We start from the raw sequence: 20,117 nt of genomic DNA on the forward strand, positions 1-20,117 counted from the left end.
TCTATAACCAAATCAGTAGTATCACTGTGGAAGAAGCGATACTGAAACGGAGTGTGGAGCACTGTCGTACTGCAGATTCGACCAAGCTTTCTGGTATATCAGTCTCCTGTACACAGGGCTGCTCCTACACGTAAATCAGGTAATATCGCTGTTGGTATGCGTTACTAGATCGACACGTTTGATCAATGCTTTTGGTATGTCAGTGTGTGTGGCAGTGTATCGCAGCAGGATTTTGTCACTTTGGGACCACCACTATTAAAATGACGTGTGAAGCACATTCGTATCTGACCAATGTTTTTGGATTTCAGTATACGTGGCAGGCTACCGCAGTAGGCTGCTGCCACTGTGGGACCACCGCTATTGAAATGACGTGCTGAGCACTGTCGTATTGAGGATTCGTACGTGAGAAATGTTTTTGGTGCGTCAGCTTTTGTGCCCGAAGTCCCGAACGTAGGCTATGGCAGAAGGCTTCCGTCACCGGCAAGACGGCGGCGAATCGGGCCGCCGGGCTCAGTAGGGCCTCCAGACGGCGGCGCCGTCGCTAGCGGAGTGCGCGCGCGGCTGCTGTTGCTGCTGAGGCACCGCGAGCCCGTTGCGCGCTTGGGAGGCGGCGTCTTCCTCCGAGCCGACGCCGCGCGACCCGCCGGCCGCCGCCGCTGCTGCAGCCGCCGCCGCCGCCGACACCGACGCGCAGGTGCCGAGTAGTCCGCCTAGCGCAGAGCCTCCGGTCGACGCCGCGCCGCCGTTCACGCCAGCCACCGATGGCGCGATGGCGTCGGTAGCCGTGGCGCCCGTCAGGTCCTGGTGGTGATGGTGGTGGTGTAGAGGGTGGTGGAATTGATGGTGGTGGTGGTGATGGTGGTGATTCTGATGGCCGCTGGCGGCCGAGTAGAGCTGCGAGTAGAGCAGCGATGCCGGCAGGACCGGCGCGCCCAGGTACAGGTTGGATCCGCCGGAGCTGGCGTAAGGTGCGGCAGCCGCGGCTCCGGTGGTGGCCGCCTGGTGGTGGTGGTGATGGTGGTGGTGTCCCGGCACCAGCGAGGAGAAGGAGGGTGCGGCACCGCCGTTGTGCTGGCCGGCTCCCAGCAGGTCGTCGCTGCTGCCGACTGGCGATTCGCCCGCCGAGGAGTCGCTTAGCGAGCGCGGCCCCGAGGCGACGAGCCCGAAGTCTGCAGACGAAGGATAACGCGGAACCAGCAGTCCGGCAGCGCTGGACCCCGCCGAGCCCGCGGAGCCGACGCGCTCCTGTTGCTGCTGCTGGGGATTGCCTGCGCCGTTGCTGGTTCCCCCGGCGGCACCGTTTGCCGTGTTGGCCCCCGCAGAACCAGTGGTGTCAGCGGCGCCCGTCTGGTGGTGGCCGACGCCGCCCCCGTGCTGCTGCTGCTGCTGCTGGGCACTCACCAGGCCGAGGTGCTGATCCAGGTCAGCCGTCGCTGTTGTCGTGTCGGGCAGCACTGCGATCATGCAAGCAGACTAAATGAGACCCAGTTTTGATAGCTGCAGCTGCGAGCGGCTCTTGGAGCAATTATGTCAAACAGTGTATTTGGCACAGACATGGAGCTGCATCATAAGTGAGAGTGGTTAGGGATTTACATTTACGTTTATACTCCGCAAGCCACCCAACGGTGTGTGGCGGAAGGCACTTAACGTGCCACTGTCATTACCTCCCTTTCCTGTTCCAGTCGCGTATGGTTCGTGGGAAAAACGACTGCCGGAAAGCCTCCATGCGCGCTCGAATCCCTCTAATTTTACACTGGTGATCTCCTTGGGAGGTATAACTTTGACTCGAAGCCCCACTGCAGACTCCTAACTAATGTACGAGCATATGGGATTGGATCCCAAATATGTGAGTGGCTCGAAGACTTCTTAAGTAATAGAACCCAGTACGTTGTCCTCGATGGTGAGTGTTGATCGGAGGTGAGGCTATCATCTGGAGTGCCCCAGGGAAGTGTGGTAGATCCGCTGTTGTTTTCTATCTACATAAATGATCTTTTGGATAGGGTGGATAGCAATGTGCGGCTGTTTCCTGATGATGCTGTGGTGTACGGGAAGGTATCGTCGTTGAGTGACTGTAGGAGGATACAAGATTACTTGGACAGCATTTGTGATTGGTGTATAGAATGGCAGCTAACTCTAAATATAGGTAAATGTAAATTAATGCAGATGAATAGGAAAAAGTATCCCATAATGTTTGAATACTCCTTTAGTAGTGTAGCGCTTGACACAGTCACGTCGATTAAATATTTGGGCATAACATTGCAGAGCGATATGAAGTGGGACAAGCATGTAACGGCAGTTGTGGGGAAGGCGGATAGTCGTCTTCGGTTCATTGGTAGAATTTTGCGAGGATGTGGTCATCTGTAAAGGAGACCGCTTATAAAACACTAATACGACCCATTCTTGAGTACTGCTCGAGCGTTTGGGATCCCTATCAGGTCGTATTGAGGGAGGACATAGAAGCAATTCAGAGGCGGGCTGCTAGATTTGTTACTGGTAGGTTTGATCATCATGCGAGTGTTACGGAAATGCTTCAGGAACTCGGGTGGGAGTCTCTGGAGGAAAGGAGGCGTTCTTTTCGTGAATCGCTACTGAGGAAATTTAGAGAACCAGCATTTGAGACTGACTGCAGTACAATTTTACTGCCGCCAAGTTATATTTCGCGGAAAGACCACAAAGGTAGGATAAAAGAGATTAGGGCTCGTACAGAGGCATATAGGGAGTCATTTTTCCCTCGTTGTGTTTGGGAGTGGAACAGGGACAGAAGATGCTGGTTGTGGTACGCGGTACCCTCCGCCACGCACCGTATAGTGGATTGCGGAGTATGTATGTAGATGTAAATGAAGATGAAGTAGGGGGAAGCAATACATTCATACCTCATCCAGAAACGCACAATCTCGAAACCTGGACGGCAAGTTACACCGCGATGCAGAGCGCCTCTCTTGCAGAGTCTGACACTTGAGTTTGCTAAACTTCTCCGTAACGCTATCACGTTTACCAAATAACCCTGTGACGAAACGCGCCGCTCTTCTTTGGATCTTCTCTATCTCCTCTGTCAACCCGACCTGGTATGGATCCCACACTGATGAGCAATACACAAGTATAGGTCGAACGAGTGTTTTGTAAGCCACCTCCTTTGTTAATGGACTACATTTTCTAAGGACTCTCCCAATGAATCTCAACCTGGTACCCGCCTTACCAACAATCAATTTTATATGATCATTCCACTTCAAATCGTTCCGTACGCATACTTCCAGATATTTTACAGAAGAAACTGCTACCAGCGTTTGTTCCGCTATCATATAATCATAGCACACTGCACTCGCATTCGGGAGGACGACGGTTCAATACCGCGTCCGGCCATCCTCATTTAGATTATCCGTGATTTCCCTAAATCGCTCCAGGCAAATGCCGGGGTGGTTCCTCAGAAAGGGCACGGCCCACTTCCTTCCCCGACCCTCCCTAATCCGATGAGACCAATGACCTCGCTGTCTGGTCTCCTCCCCGAAACAATCCAATCCATATAATCATACAATAAAGGATCCTTCTTTCTATGTATTCGCAATACATTACATTTGTCTATGTTAAGGGTCAGTTGTCACTCCCAGGTGCCTATCCGCTGCAGATCTTTCTTCATTTCGCTGCAATTTTCTAATGCTGCAACTTCTCTGTATACTACAGCATCATCCGCGAAAAGCCGCATGGAACTTCCGACACTATCTACTAGGTCATGTGTATATATTGTGAAAATCAATGGTCCCATAACACTCCCCTGTGGCACGCCAGAGATTACTTTAATGTCTGTAGACGTCTCTCCATTAAGATACTGATACTTATGATATTCGAGGGTTGACTGGTATGCTAAGACTGGTGAGAGAAGTAACGGATAGTAATAAAGTAGCGACCTAGCGATACAGTACACAACTGGCAAGCTTGGAGTAGAGCTTACTGAATAACAACTGAATGTTGCGAGAGTTTACGAGTTACGAGAAAATGACCAAAGGCTGGTGTCTCAAGATCTGAGCGTGGTAGAGATCGAGCTAGATCTGTTAGATAAGACAGTACTGACACTATAGGAGACTAGCTGACAGCATAGGAGATGTAGAAGTAACAGTGTTTCAGGAGGCTAGAAACCATGCAATCGACAGGCAGTTGAGCTCTTTACTGCTACCCGTGAAACAATTCCTCACCGGCCTGCAAAGTGTCCAGAGGGAACAGCCAGCTTTATTAGAATAATGAACAGACGTAGTTATTCAGTCACATTGCATCGGTATGGATCAACACCAATAGGGCACAGATACATCCATTGGTGCAGTTTCCAGTAGCAGGACTAAGTGCACGATACAAGTCCTTCACAGTACACCAACACCCAACAAAGTGGGAGCTACATTTAATCACATGCAACTACAAACACATGAGCTGATGTTAATTGCTAAAGAAAACAAGTGTTACACATCCGCTCACAAAACAAAGGTCATGAAACTTCTTGGCAGATTAAAACTGTGTGTCGGACCGAGACTCGAACTCGGGACCTTTGCCTTTGGCGGGCAAGTGCTCTACCAACTGAGCTACCCAAGCACGACTCACGCCCCGTCCTCACAGCTTTAATTCCGCCAGTACCATATCAGCGCACACTCAGCTGTAGAGTGAAAATTTCATTCTAGAAACAAAATTCACAGTTGCCAGGGAGAAATATAACGATTTGCCCAAACTGAGTGGTGCAGACCGGCGCAAATGCATGCCACGTAGAATTTTTTTTTTTAGGAAAATCTGACTGAGAAGGACGTCCACGGGATATCCTGGCGCCACACCCTTATTACCAGACACCCGATACGTAAAAACCTGAAGTAGTTATCACAAATTGCTACGAGTGAGGTCAGCCTAGGGACAGACACGACTAGAATTACACGGCAGTGGTTTGCTGATTAACGCCACAATTTGTGACAATAGGGAAGAGCTGTTCATCTACCAGATACCATAACTGCGACGACTGTTATGAATGTGTCACAGCAATTGTTTTACTGACCAGATAAACCATTAGAGGTAGTTCAGGGCCGAAACCTGAGCTACCTTTACGACGCCTGGGAGCCCGATCTTCTTCATCAAACAGCCACCAACACGCCCGCGAAATCACTATCTGTTCTCCCTGAATAAAAAGATGTTTTATCTATCAGGGTACAGAAAACGTTAAAAGCTGTAAAATATCGCAACAACTTCGTTTTTTTGTTGATTAACAACACCACCCTTTACCGTTTCTTGTAGATTTAGGCTTGCGAGGAAGCCATGTAAACAAAATACAACGAAAAGTAGGAGAAGCTCCTACTTCATAATCTATGAACACAGTACACGTTTGCACCAAATATATCTTTGGTATTTTAAGTAAATTATTTTCTTCATATGTCTACTAACTATTTCTGCTTCCTCATCTAAACGTTTATGAATAACGTCTTTACTCCTGTGTTTTTCTACGTTTTCAGTGCTTTATTGCTGTGACCGTATAATCACTTTCAGCGTTGTTGAGATATCTGATCTAATTCTCATGTTACATGTGGCCCCAGTTTTCACTCTGAAGTGCTGTTTTTCGGAGAAAGGTTGTGACAAGTTAAGTAGTCAATTATATCTACATTTTACGTTGTGTGATATGTGCGACCGAAGTTATTTCTACATTTCCATATAAAAGTCAAACATTTCACGAGGACGAAATCGTGTTCAGATATGACTCGACAATTATTTAATGTCATAGTATGAAGGCTTTCACGACCGGATGACATATCTTCTGGTAAACCTTCCGGGATGTAAGGTCGTGGTCCATGAAACTCTTCAGCTCCTAACGTTTCGTCCAGAGCTGCGCTGGACATCTTCAGAGGGGTGTTTCTCCTTCGGTGAGTCTTGCCGGCAAGACTCGGTAGCTGAGTGGTCAGCGTGACAGACTGTCAATCCTAAGTGCCCGGGTTCCATTCCCGGCTGGGTCGGAAACTTTCTCCGCTCAGGGACTGGGTGTTGTGTTGTGTTGTCCTAATCATCATCATTTCATCCCCGTCGACGCGCAGGTCGCCGAAGTGGCGTCAAATCGAAAGACCTGCACCAGGCGAACGGTCTACCCGACGGGAGGCCCTAGCCACACGACATTTCCATTTTACCGAAGGACAAACACCCCTCTGAAGATGTCCAGCGCAGCTCTGGACGAAACGTTAGGAGCTGAAGAGTTTCATGGACCACGACCTTACATCCCGGAAGGTTTACCAGAAGATAATTATTTAATGTGTTTTCTTAACACTTCCATCAGAAATCACTGTGTCAGTCGACATCCATCATTTCTGTATAATGTCTGCCTCCATACCTGGCAGGTCAACATGTCTGATTGTCATGCGGTGGACCGCCAATCAGAATTGCGACGTTTCCCGCTCGTTACCTGACAGTTACACTGGGAGTGAGGCCACAAGAAGGAAGTCTCTCGCTAGCTTTGAACGCGGACGTTCATGTTACTAGTTTCAGTCAAAATAATGTGTAAAATGAAGAAATAATTGGCTTCTCGAGTACAGATTGTGTAGGCCATAATAGCAGTTGCATTTACGAACAGTTTCGTGAAGTTCGGAAGTTTTGGAATGTTTTTGTTGGAGTGATATTCGAGTGTGAAAATTTGGCCTTCAAAGTATCTGCATGACATGTTTCAGTATTCAACCACTAAGCATTTTTGGAGAGCAATTTCTTTTTTTTTTTTAAATCCACCAGAAGGACCGAATGTAATATGTCATGTTAGTGGTGGAATTAATGACTGTGGAAATGTTTAACTCGGGTCGGATTTGCACATATTTCTGGATGCTGTGCATGCGAAATTAATGTATGAATTGTGCGCTTGACGGAAATAACCAATAGTTTACATGTGGACTGAATAGGACCGTTTCTTTGGTTAAAATGAAACGGTACAGTAGTATCCGCTCTATAACCAGCAGGTTTCGCTGCTCGCTCGCACCGGAAAATAGAAACAGAGGCGGCTCCGCAACCAGTTCTATTACACGACGCGGCCGGCCGCGGGTGCAACAGAACCCATGTGGACGGATGGAAAGAAATGTGTCAGGCTTCATAAAACGTATTTATATGTGTCGTGTATTATGCCTTTCTTGTACGTGGATGTGAATCTGCACATGAACTTTCCTAATCCTCCTCACACCTTTCCGTAAAGCTGGCCAAATCTTTGTTGGGAAGTAGTTCTATAATATAGTAGTGCCAACCTTACTCCTGGCTAGGGGATCAGAGAGACAGCACAGGCAAGTAAAAGTCAAAGACTTTCCAGTGTCACAATATTTGGGGTGGAGAGGTTGGTCACGGCCAAGTGGTTCAACCACCCCCTCCACTGGGGGCCCAGGAAGACCTCCGGGTGCCCGCCATATTCTCAGGAGGGGTTACAGAAGACGGGTAAGTGAGCAGACGTGTCCTCAGTGCGTCTGTCTCAATGTTCAAGCATGGAAGAGAGGTATTTGAATATTTATACTAATTCTTTTATTTCCACCTTCGGACTGTGTAAGGAAATGAATGTGCTCGTTTAATTCCGGAAATTTGCCCCCCTGTGTTAAAGTATCTGGTCCCCAGTTTGCCCGTTATCCTCCTCACATAGTGAATGTCCTATGTAAAATATTGGGAGACTTTGGTGGTATACATTTGGCCAACGCAATTCCATCTTACCCGTAAAAATGTGCCTGCAGATTAGTATATAATATACCCGAGCTATAGGTTGTAAAATTGTAATATCTGTAAACTGAAACAGTGGCTGTAAAGTCGAGTGATAATGTTTAAAATATATAATCAACTGTCATCAATCTTTAACATACCTTAAAAATCACAAAGAAGTCAAGTTAAGGGAATTTTTTTTAAATAAAAGCTATAGAATGCAGCGACCCACACATCAGCGTATGAGCCCTCCAGCCCCTTGCCTAGTATCGTACAGAAGGGACACGCTCTCTAGGTAGCGCTATGAAGCTCCTCTCCCCAGTTATCCGTTGCGCAATTTTGATTCAGGGCTTGACGACATCAACATTCATCTGGCGTCCCTAGGCAAGGAGGTATGACGGTAAACTTTCAAAAAGAAAGTGAGAAAATTTCGGACATTATTTTCCAGAAACCAATCCGTTATCTTACCGCCCGATAAATCTTTTAGTGACAGTTTTTCCACAGAACTTTATTTCATTACTAGAGTTGCGCGGCCTCAGTAATTGTAGATATTAGATGGTGTTTTTTATCAACGCTGCTTTTACATAATCTTGTAAATATCTACGTTGCCGAGTGAAGGGACATCGAGCAGACGTCGTTCTGAGGTAGGTGAATTTCTAATTTGCAGCCTGCCCAGGACAAAACGGAATTTCAAACCTCGCCACACCGCAACCAGAATTCTATTCCCAGTATTGTCAGGGAAATTTCCTTTCAGGAATTACGTAAAAGGGATGCACTCAGACTCACGATATTAATTGAGGGGGTACTGAAATAAGAAGTAGCAGCTTCAGGGTATGATAAGATTACAAACGCTAAGAGAGAGGAGTGCTCACCTGATGCCTCTCCATAAAGCATCGAAATGATGGCACTGGCAGTGGAAGAAAAACGCAACCGGTCGGAATTGATAGCCCTCAAGGCTTGAAAGCGAAATTTGTATCACTCTAATTACACGTATCTTCTCGAAAACCATTGGAAGGTTGCCATAGCACAGACATTCTCATGGAGTAATGCAGGCATGGGTGCCCGTTGCCTTTAGACTGATTGGGAGACAAAAACTACCTTGGCTTCCAAACAGATTTACTGGGCATGCAGTAAAAGCGTTTTACTAAAACGGACGTTTAACCCGACGATGTCTTGTTACGAAAACTGCTCGAGGGAATAGTCGCCATTTCATGAACGAATAGCTGCGATTAGTAGCGGATCGCCCGCTGTTTACTTTCGATTTGATGCTTTCGGGAAATTGCCTCTCATTTTTACAGCGTGAGCTCTCACGGTAATGAGCCGCTCCGTGTCCACGGAACAGGGATTTCCACGCACTCCGCAGTGCCTCCTGATCCTGCTATAAGTTGGCAAAAACTGCCCTCGTGCATCCGATAAATGACGTTAATTGCATTTCAATAGTTTCATATCACTGTTTGTATGCCAGCGTATTAGTACCAAACGTAGTGAGTCACAAAGTATGTCACTAGTGGCATTCAAAATTTCTTCCGCTCAGCATTTAGAACAATTAAGAGATGCAGGTGATAGAGAATACGCACTTATAATTCAAATAAAGTAGCATGAGTACGACACTATGTTACAATTGATATTTCATTCCAATCACGACAAATTAAGAAATCTGTCTGTACCTCAGTTGACCATGTTAATAAACAATCAGTCTGCCATTATGATTCCCCTAACAACGGCCAGGAATGAAGAATCAGAAGTAATCATCCTCGGTCGTCTTTATAAAACGTTTTCTCTTTAGGCTAAAAGTGATTTTCACCTTTGAGACGGATTTATGAATACAAAAATTTATTACGAGACTCATACAGGAATGAAACAAACATATACGGTATAGAGAGTGCAATATCTAATACAAAGAACTGAACCTTTTGTATGTGCTCGCTGGCAACCTTGCTAAGAGTGCTAGACATTTATTCGCCTAATATTTACGTAACATATTTACGTAACATTGCTCCTAAGATGTCAGTTACAACGGTGTGTTCGCTGGCAGAATTTTTTTTTAAAAAGCGCTCTGTGATGCAATTTCGCTTCCTGAAACCGTAAAAAGGTCAGAAATCTTCTCTATTCACTATTAGGTACGCTCAGTTCGTCTTTCGGAAAGGTAAAGGCACCAGAGAGAAAGTTCTAGCGTTGCACTTGATGATGGAAGCAAGACTTAAGACCAAAAAAAACCAAACACAGCCATGGGATTTGTTGCCCTAAAAAAGCGTTCGACAATGTAAAATGGAGCGAAAAGTTTGAAGTTCTTAGGAAAATATGAGTTAGCTATAAGGAAAGTAGGTAATAGACGATATACAAGAACCAAGACGTAGTAATAAGAATGAAAGACAAAGGGCGTAGTGTTCGGAATAAAAAAACGTGTAAGATTGGGATGTAGTCTTTCACCGCTACTGCTCAATCTATACACTGAAGAACAGAAGACGGGAATAAAGGAAAGTTTCAAGAGTGGGATCTTAATTCAAGATGAAATAATATAAACGATTAGATTCGCTGACGACGTTGCTATCCTCAACGAAAGTGTAGTAGAATTACAGGACCTGTAGAATGGTCTAATGACCACTGAATGTCGACTGAGAGAAAGCCGACGAAACACGAAACTAATGAGGAGTAGTGGATAAGATACTAGCGATAGATTTAACATCAAAATAGAGGACCACGATGTAGAGGGATTTAAGGAATTCTTTCATCTTAAAACAAAATAACACACGACAGACGAAGCAAGGTGGAAATAAAGAGCCAATTAGGACAGGCAAATAGGACAGTCCTGGCCAAGAGAAGTTCGTTAATAACAAAATTTCAGCCCCAGTCGAGAAAGACACTTCTGAAATGTACGTCTGGAGCACTGCATTGTAAGGCATTCCGGGCACACCGAAAAAAAGTTGTCTAAGTCTTTGAGATGTGGTGCTATAGAAGGATTCTGAAAGTTAGGTGAGCTGATGAAAAATGAGAAAGTTGTTTGCAGAATCGGCGAAGAAAGGAACATATGGAAGTCACTGATAAGAGGACGAGACAGGATGACACGTGTATTAAGACAACAGGGAATAACGTTCATGGTATTAGAGGGAGTTAGTAGGGTAAAAAATTGCTGCGGAAGACAGTTTAAATTGTACCCTCATACCAGAAGTCAGAATATTACGTTTCTTTCCTCGAGATGATGATTCGATCATGCAGTTGTGTTCACTGTTGCTGAAAATGCTTTTTTTTTTATGTAAACTCAACAGATTAGTATCTTCATGCCCTTCTGACATCAAATCCAGGTTTTGCATATACAGTATTTTGTTTTGTCTTCTTTGCTTGAGAAATGACAATAGTTATAATATGATAAACAGTAATAATACAGTATTAATAAAATTAAAGGGATTAGAAAGCATCTAACAACAATTAAAATGATAGTATACGCTGAGAAGCGTTGAAACTAGTGGTACTACTTCTGCTACTACTACTGCTACTATTTTTTCTACTGCTGGAGCTGCTAATAGTAATAATAATAATGATAACAAAAATTGTGACAGCAGATGTTACACATTGTTATAGTTGGTGTGAAATAGTGATCTTTTTTTGGCTTACTGACTTCTGAGAGAGAAGTTTCGGAAGAATGATCCACATAAGTGTTTTGGTAACTGCTGAAGCTCTGCTTGGGTAGAAGGGAATTTAGTTGTAATGGGGTTAGATGCGCATACACGAACATGATGATCAGGGTTGTTGTTTTAGCAGATATTTAATTAATCACCTTTTGCAGGTGCATATGTTATTTAGTTCCCTGAAATCATTCCAAAGTCAGGTTACTGCAACTGAAAAGGTCTTAGTGAAGTTGAACCAAAAGGAATAAGAACAGTGTTTCCCCTGTGTAATTTAGGCAAGAGCGTTAAGGTTGGGACGGAAATCTCTGCGCTCGTCTGGAAGTAGCCAGGGTAGTCGTGTAGAAGATGGTGAAATATAATTAAAACTCTCAGATATAATATCGTGCGCAGGCTTTCAGTACAAGTTCCAGACGTCTTGAACTTTTCTGAGAAAGACCTTGCAGGATAGTATAGCTGTAATCAACAACTGGGAGTATAGTCATCTGCACAACCTTCATTTTCAGGTCAAAAGAAAAAGCTTTAATTAATTTGGTAGGGCAAGGAGAGATGCTGATGCGATCTTGCCCATTGTAGCTATGTGATCATTGGTGTTTTGTATTTCATCTGTTATTGCTCCTACGATCTTCCTTTGTCCGTCCCGTTCGCGACAACAGATGATACAGATTTACGCTGATAATTTTCAGAGTATATCCGTCTAAGTGCAACATAATAAAACCATTTTTATCATCTTATACTGTCTTCGCCTTTTTTTAAACGTATTGTCAGTGGCATAAAATCTATACATATTTATGGGTATACCATTTTGACTTACATATTAGACACTGCATTTTGAGGGTAGAAACAGTTCTCACATTTTCTGACTTTGTATGATCTAATAGCGGCCAAAATTAGTGCTGTCAAGGTTTGTAACTGATGTACTACTTATAAATGTGCGCCTGCCCTGTTGGTTTTACTGCTGTTCTTCTCCCAACCTTTCGAAAAATCGCTGACACAGCACTGAGAACGTGCACACATATTTTCTTTGCATTCTGTTTCACATGTTGTTCCTTCAACGTATGTGTGTGTGTCTGTGTGTGTGTGTGTGTGTGTGTGTGTGTGTGTCTGTGTGTATTTGAATTTATTAACTCAGGCGTCAAAAGTCATGGGGTACCTCGTTGTTGCCTGGTGTAGCGCAGGAAATTGGCGTGGAATGGACTCAAAAGATTCGTTGGACGTCCCCTGCAGAAATATTGAGCCATGCTGTCGCTGTAGCCGCTCATAATTGCGAAGGTGTTGCCGATGCAGGATTTTGTGCTCAAACTGACCTCCCGATTATGTCCCGTAAACTTTCGATGAGGTTCATGTCGGGCGATCTGGGTGGCTAAATAGTTCGAATTGTCCAGAATGTTGTCCAACCCAATAGCAAACAATTGCGGCACGGCGGGCTGGGTGGTTCATTGTCATGCATAAAAATTTCATCGTTGTTTGGGAATATGAGGTCCACGAATGGCTGCAGATGATCAGCGATCAGTTCAGTCTGACCAGAGGACTCAGTCCATTCCACGAGAACACAGGCCACACCATTGAGGAGCTACCACCAGCTTGCACAGAGACTTGTTGACAACGGAAGTCCATCATAGGTGGTGAACATATTAATGTGATTGGATCCTGAATTATGAATGATGTTCGAAAGAGTGGAGAGCAAGGGAATCACACATGATGACTTCAGTGCCTAGAAACCGAGTAACTAAAATGTTGAACCATTATTATGTTATTCACAATTGATAAGGTTCCTGTATTGTTTATAATCTTCAAGTGCAGTGTCTAGAGTATAAGGTAAATCGCTTTCTCTCTCTGGCTCACCAGTCTTCTGACGGGTTTCACGCGGCCCGCCACGAATTCCTCTCCTGTGACAACGTCTTCAGTTCAGAGTAACACTTGCAACACACGTCTCAGTTATTTGCTGTTTTCCTCTACAGTTTTTGACCTCTACAGCTTCCTCTAGTACCATAGAAGTCATTCCCTCATTTCTTAACAGATGTCCTATCATCCTGTCTCTTCTCCTTGTCAATGTTTTCCACATATTCCTTTCCGCTCCGATAACTGTAGAACTTCCTCATTCCTTACCTTAGCAGTCCATCTTATTTCCAATATTCATCCATAGCATCACATCTCAAATGCTTCGATTCTCTTCTGTTTCGGTTTTCCCACAGACCATGTTCCACTATCATATAATACTGTACTCCAGACGTACATTCTCAAAAATTTCTCCCTCAAATTAAGGCCTATGTTTGAAACTAGTAGACTTCTCTCCACCAGGAATGCCCTTTTTGCCAGTGCTAGTCCGCTTTTGATGTCCTCCTCGCTCTGTCCGTCATTGGCTATTTTGCTGCCTAGGGAGCAGAATTCCTTAACTTCGTCTACTTCCTGACAATCAATCATGATCTTAAGTTTCTCGCTCTTCTCATTTCTGCTGCTTCTCATTACTTTCGTCTTTCTTCGATTTACTCTCAATCCATATTCTGTACTCATTACATCGTTCATTCCATTCAGCAGATCACGTAATTCTTCTTCACATTCATTCAGTACAGCAATGTCATCAGCGAATCGTATCATTCATATACTTTCACTCTGAATTTCAATTCCATTCCTTAGCCTTTCATTTATTTCCATCATTGTTTCTTCGGTGTACGGATTGAACAGCAGGAGCAAAAGACCATAGCCCTGTTTTATAAGCTTTTTAATCCGAGCACTTCGCTCTTGATCGTCCATTCTTGTTATTCCCTCTTGGCTCTTGTACATATTGTATATTACCCGTCTCTCCTTATACCTTAACCCTATTTTTCTCAGAATTTCTAACATCTTACACGGTTTTACAACGTCGAACCCTTTTTACAGCTCGACAAGTCCTATGAATGTATCTTGATTTTTTTTAGTTTCGTTTCCATTATCAACCGTAACGTCTCTCTTGCCTTTACCTTTTCTAAAGCCAAACATCGTCATGTAGCACATCCTCAATTTTCTTTTCCATTCGTCTCTAGATTATTCTTGTCCGCCATTTGGAGGCATGAGCTATTAATCTTACTGTGCTATAATTCTCGCACTTGTCAACTCTTGCAGTCTTCGGAATTGTGTAGATGATATTTTTAAGAAAGTCAGATGGTATGTTGGCAGACTGATAGTGTACATTCTACATACCAACGAGAACAGTCGTTTTGTGGCCACTTCTACCAATGATTTTAGAAAGTCTGATGGAATGCTATCTATCCCTTCTGCCTTATTGGATCGCAAGTCCTCCAAAGCTCTTTTAAATTCTGATTCTAACACTGGATCCCCTATCTCTTCTAAATCGACTCCTGTTCCTTCTTCTCTCACACCAGACAAATGTTCCCCCTCATACAGGCTTTCAATCTATTGTTTCCAACTATCTGCTCTCTCCTCTGCAATTGACAGTGGAATCCCGGTTGCACTCTTGATGTTACCACCCTTGTTTTTAATGTCAACGAAGGTTGTTTTGACTTTCCTGTATGCGGAGTCTGTCGTTCCCACAATCATTTCTTTTTCGGTTTCTCCCCATTTTTCTTGCAGCAATTTCGTCTGAGCTTCACTGCAATTCCTACTTATTTCATTCCTCAGTGACACGTATTTCTGTATTCCTGAGTTTCACAGAACACTGCTGTACTTCCCCGTTTAATCGATCAACTGAATTGTTTCTTCTGTTTACTGTTACCCATGGTTTCTTCGCAGTTACCTTCCTTGTACCTATGTTTTTCTTTCCAACTTTCGTTGTTGCCCTTTTTAAAGATGTCCATTCCTCTTCAACTGTACTGCCAACTGAGCTATTCCTTATTGCTGTGTGTGTAGCCTTAGAGAGCTTTAAGCGTATCCCAGGATTGCTTAGTACTTCCGTATGCCACTTCTTTGAGTATTGATTCTTCCTGACTACACTCTTAAACTTCAGCCTACTCTTCATCACTACTGTATTGTATTCCGAGTCTGTATCTGCTCCTGGGTACGCCTTACAATGCAGTACCTGATTTTGGAGTCTCTGTCTGACCATGATGTGTTGTTGTTCTGGTCTTCAGTCCTGAGACTGGTTTGATGCAGCTGTCCATGCTGCTCTCTCCTGTGCAAGCTGCTTCATCTCCCAGTACGTACTGTAGCCTACATCCTTCTGAATTTGCTTAGTGTATTCATCTCTTGGCCTCCCACTACGATTTTTACCCCCCACGCTGCCCTCCAATACTAAAATGGTGATCCCTTGATGCCTCAGAATATGTCCTACCAACCGATCCCCTCTTATAGTCAAGTTGTGCCACAAACTCCTCTTCTCCCCATTTCTATTCAATACTTCCACATTAGTTATCTGATCTATCCATCTAATCTTCAGCATTCTTCTGTAGCACCACATTTCGAAAGCTTCTATTCTCTTCTTTTCCAAACTATTTATCGTCCATGTTTCACTTCCATACATGGCTACACTCCATACAAGACCATGATGTAATGTAACTGAAATCATCTCGTATCACCCGGCCTTACCCAAGCATGCCTCATCCTCTAGTGACTGTTGAGCCGTAAAATGCTGTATCTACAAATATTTAGAAATTTCAGGCCACTGATCATCCCTTTTCAAACAAAATAGAGTTCAGACGTGTATTGAATAAAAAAATTACCTTTATTTGGTAGTTCAACGACGTATATCACCTGTAAGTTGTTAACATAATATAACATGCAAAAGAGACCGACAGGACGCTAAAAATTAAAGATGCTAGAGAATTTAGATAATTCGGTAATGAGCCTTTTGTCAATTTGCAGTTACTTTTGTACGTGTAAGAAGGTCATCCGAAGACCAGTATCAGTTGCAAAGCGATTAAGAAAAGATTGCTGTATGGTGTGGCAGGTGGCAGTTGAGGCTAAATAACGAAAAGTGTGAGGTGATCCACAAGAGTTACAAAAGAAATCCGCTGGAATTAGATTACTCGATAAATAGTACAATTCTCAAGGCTGTCAATTCAACTAAGTACCTGGGTGTTAAAATTACGAACAACTTCAGTTGGAAAGACCACATAGATAATACCGTGGGGAAGGCGAGCCAAAGGTTGCGTTTCATTCGCAGGACACTTAGAAGATGCAACAAGTCCACTAAAGAGACAGCTTACACTTCACTCGTTCGTCCTCTGTTAGAATATTGCTGTGCGGTGTGGGATCCTTATCAGGTGGGATTGACGGAGGACATCGAAAGGGTGCAAAAAAGGGCAGCTCGGTTTGTATTATCACGTAGTAGGAGAGAGAGCGTGGCAGATATGATACGCGAGTTGGGATGGAAGTCATTAAAGCAAAGACGTTTTTCGCCGCGGCAAGATCTATTTACGAAATTTCAGTCACCAACTTTCTCTTGCGAATGTGAAAATATTTTGTTGAGCCCAACCTACATAGGTAGGAATGATCATCAAAACAATATAAGAGAAATCAGAGCTCGAACAGAAAGGTTTAGGTGTTCGTTTTTCCCGTACGCTGTTCGGGAGTGGAATGGTAGAGAGATAGTATGATTGTGGTTCGATGAACCCTCTGCCAAGCACTTAAATGTGAATTGCAGAGTAATCGCCTGCATCTCGTGGTCGTGCGGTAGCGTTCTCGCTTCCCACGCCCGGGTTCCCGGGTTCCCGGGTTCGATTCCCGGCGGGGTCAGGGATTTTCTCTGCCTCGTGATGGCTGGGTGTTGTATGCTGTCCTTAGGTTAGTTAGGTTTAAGTAGTTCTAAGTTCTAGGGGACTGATGACCATAGATGTTAAGTCCCATAGTGCTCAGAGCCATTTGAACCATTTTTTTGCAGAGTAATCATGTAGATGTAGATGTAGATGAATATGGATGTAGATGTAGATGTAGAGACTTACGCGAGGAGACGGTGGAGGGCGAGGCGAAGGCGTCGTGCGCCGTGGTGGAGCCCTGGTCAGCGGAGAAGCCGAGCGCCGGCGTGTTGAAGCCGACGCCCGTGGAGGCGCAGCTGCCCGCCAGCCCCGCCGCCGCGCCGGTCAGGTAGGGCGAGTAGGGCGCCGAGCCGTAGCCCCAGTGGCTGTTGGACGCGCCCAGCCCGAACTGGCTCATGTCTGCAACAGGCACAAGCCGCAGGCGCTGCCATCACCACACCGCGAGACGACGAGCTGGCGCATTGGTTAGCAGCAGTGTTGTTTCGCATGTTAGTGTTCCTTTTGATATGGGTTCATTTATCGACTGTCATATGTAGACTACTGGCCATTAAAATTGCTACACAACGAAGATGACGTGCTACAGACGCGAAATTTAACCGAGAGGAAGAACATGCTGTGATATGCAAATGATTAGCTTTTCAGAGCATTCACACAAGGTTGGCGCCGGTAGCGACACCTACAACGTGCCGATATGAGGAAAGTTTCCAACCGATTTCTCATGCACAAACAGCAATTGGCCGGCGTTGCGTGGTGAAACGTTGATGTCATGACTCTTGTAAGGAGGAGAAATGCGTACCATCACGTTTCCGACTTTAATAAGGTCGGATTGTGGCCTATCGCGACATTGCTGCTCGCGTTGGTCGAGATCCAATGATTGTTAGCAGAATATGGAATCGGTGGGTTCAGGGGGGTAACGCGGAACGCCGTGCTGGATGCCAACGGCCTCGTGTCACTAGCAGTCGAGATGACAGGCATCTTATCCGCATGGCTGTAACGGATCGTGCAGCCACGTCTCGATCACTGAGTCAACAGATGGGGACGTTTGGAAGACAACAACCATCTGCACCAACAGTTGGACGACGTTTGCAGCAGCAAGGACTATCAGCTCGGAGACCATGGCTGCGGTTACCCTTGACCCTGCATCACAGACAGGAGCGCCTGCGATGGTGTACTCAACGACGAACCTGGGTGCACAATTGGCAAAACATCATTTTTTTCGGATGAATCCAAGTTCTGTTTATAGCATCATGATGGTCGCATCCGTGTTTGGCGACATCGCGGTGAACGCACATTGGAATCGTGTATTCGTCATCGCCATACTGGCGTATCACCCAGCTTGATGGTATGGAGTGCTATTGGTCACACGTCTCGGTCACCTCTTGTTCGCATTGATGGCACTTTGAACAGTGGGCGTTACATTTCAGATGTGTTACGACCCTTCATTCGATCCCTGCGATCCCTACATTTCAGCAGGATAATGCACGACCGCATGTTGCAGGTTCTATACGGGCAATTCTGAGTACTGAAAAAGTTCGACTACTGTCCTGGCCAACACATTCTCCAGATCTCTCACCAATTGAAAACGTCTGGTCAATGGTGGCCGAGCAACTGGCTCGTCACAATACGCCAGTCACTACTCTTGATGAACTGTGGTATCGTGCTGAAGCTGCATGGGCAGCTGTACATGTACACACCATCCAAGCTCTGTTTGACTCAATGCCGAGTCACAATGCCGTTATTACGGCCAGAGGTGGTTGTTCTCGGTACTGATTTCTCAGGATGTATGCACCGAAATTGAGTGAAAAGGTAATCACATGTCAGTTCTGGTATAATATATTTGTCCAATAAATACCCGTTTATCATCTGCATTTCTTCTTGGTGTAGCAATTCTAATAGCCAGAAGTGTAGTTCAATGATATAATTTTGTCACTTGGAGATAGTCAGTGGAGCTACGGAAACGAGGAAATGGGTTGCCAAGTTGAGAAATCGGAACATTTACTACCTATTCTTCTGTTGAAGTTCACTAGAGCCAACGGCCTTGCCGCAGTGGCAACACCGGTTCCCGTCAGATCACCGAAGTTAAGCACTGTCGGGCTGGGCTAGCAGTTAAGTAGGTGACCATCCGGTCTCCCGAGCGTTGTTGACAAACGGGGTGCACTCAGCCCTTGTGAGGCAAACTAAGGAGGTACTTGATCGAGAAGTAGAGGCTTCGGTGTTGTCTCCGCATCCAGTGACACTTGTGGGCTGAAGATGACACGGTAGCCGGTCGGTATCGTTGGGCATTCATTGCCTGATCCTTGCCGGTTTTTTTATTATTTTTAGAGTAATAGAAGCGTGACAGCTGTGGAGGCACACAGTGACATTCGTGCCATATGTGTGGATAAGACCATTGGACAGATCACTGTAAGAATATGCTTTTCTCGTTTTAAGGACGATTGTTTTGACATTAGTAACTCTCCACCTTACAAACTTCAGGGTTTGATAAAGATCGTTTAAACGCATTAATCCACAGTGATCCACGTCAATCATTCTACCATCTTGAAATATTTGCATGCAATGGGGAAGGTTCAAAAATCGAGTGTAAGGGTACCGCATGCTCTGAGCCAAACTCACCAAAATCAGTGGCTGGCCATATGTGCATCTCTGCTCGCTCATCATCAACTGACTCATGAAGAACACATATCATTCCTATCGTGTGTCTTTACTTGTGACGACAAATGGTGTCTTTATGCTACATAACGAAAAGAAAGGAATGATTGAGCTCAAATAGAGCAGTAAGTCCCTGTACAAAGACCGGTGTGCATACGTAAATGATAATATGTATCTGGTGGAAAAGCGATGGTATGGTGAACCGCTAAATTGTTCCTCCGAGGTTTAACCATCACTGCTGGCATTCATGGTCAACAACTGAGACGCCTTACACAGCGACCAGAAAGACTGCTTGCAGTGATGCTGCTCCAAGATAACACCAACCCGCATTCGGCTAGATTGACAAGAAATACTATACAAGACTTGTTGGGATGTCGTTCTCCCACCGTATTCACTTGATCTTGCGCCCTCAGATTTCCACCTTTTCCTCTCTCTATACAACAACCTTGAACGAATTTTCTATTCGAATGAAAATGCGCTCCGAACATTG

At 44.9% G+C, this 20,117-nt stretch overlaps 1 protein-coding gene, 1 non-coding gene and 1 pseudogene across 2 annotated transcripts; 1 reads left to right on the plus strand and 2 right to left on the minus strand.

Moving 5' to 3' along the window:
- Window positions 1-510: 510 nt before the first annotated feature.
- On the minus strand, window positions 511-17,375 carry LOC126456591 (transcription factor MafA-like). Its single transcript, XM_050092336.1, has 4 exons — window positions 17,165-17,375; window positions 1,376-1,454; window positions 760-1,210; window positions 511-573 (listed from the first exon to the last, which is right to left on the minus strand). The coding sequence occupies exons 1-4, from the start codon at window positions 17,373-17,375 to the stop codon at window positions 511-513; spliced, it is 804 nt and encodes a 267-aa protein (XP_049948293.1).
- On the minus strand, window positions 4,501-4,575 carry Trnaw-cca (transfer RNA tryptophan (anticodon CCA)). The gene has a single exon. It is a non-coding gene; the product is annotated as a tRNA-Trp (tRNA).
- A 1,631-nt stretch (window positions 17,376-19,006) lies between the features above and the next one.
- LOC126458865 (5S ribosomal RNA) lies at window positions 19,007-19,124 on the plus strand (annotated as a pseudogene).
- The last annotated feature ends 993 nt before the right edge of the window (window positions 19,125-20,117 follow it).

Source organism: Schistocerca serialis, chromosome 2 (genome assembly GCF_023864345.2).
Source record: "Schistocerca serialis cubense isolate TAMUIC-IGC-003099 chromosome 2, iqSchSeri2.2, whole genome shotgun sequence".
Classification (NCBI taxonomy): domain Eukaryota; kingdom Metazoa; phylum Arthropoda; class Insecta; order Orthoptera; family Acrididae; genus Schistocerca; species Schistocerca serialis.

Coding starts and splice junctions, on each gene's coding strand:
- LOC126456591 (XM_050092336.1), bottom strand. CDS start 17,375: ATGAGCCAGTTCGGGCTGGGCGCGTCCAACAGCCACTGGGGCTACGGC. Junction 1,455..17,164: donor GCCCTCCACCGTCTCCTCGC/GTAAGTCTCTAC, acceptor GCATGATCGCAG/TGCTGCCCGACACGACAACA. Junction 1,211..1,375: donor GCCCAGCAGCAGCAGCAGCA/GCACGGGGGCGG, acceptor GGCGGGGTCCAG/CGCTGCCGGACTGCTGGTTC.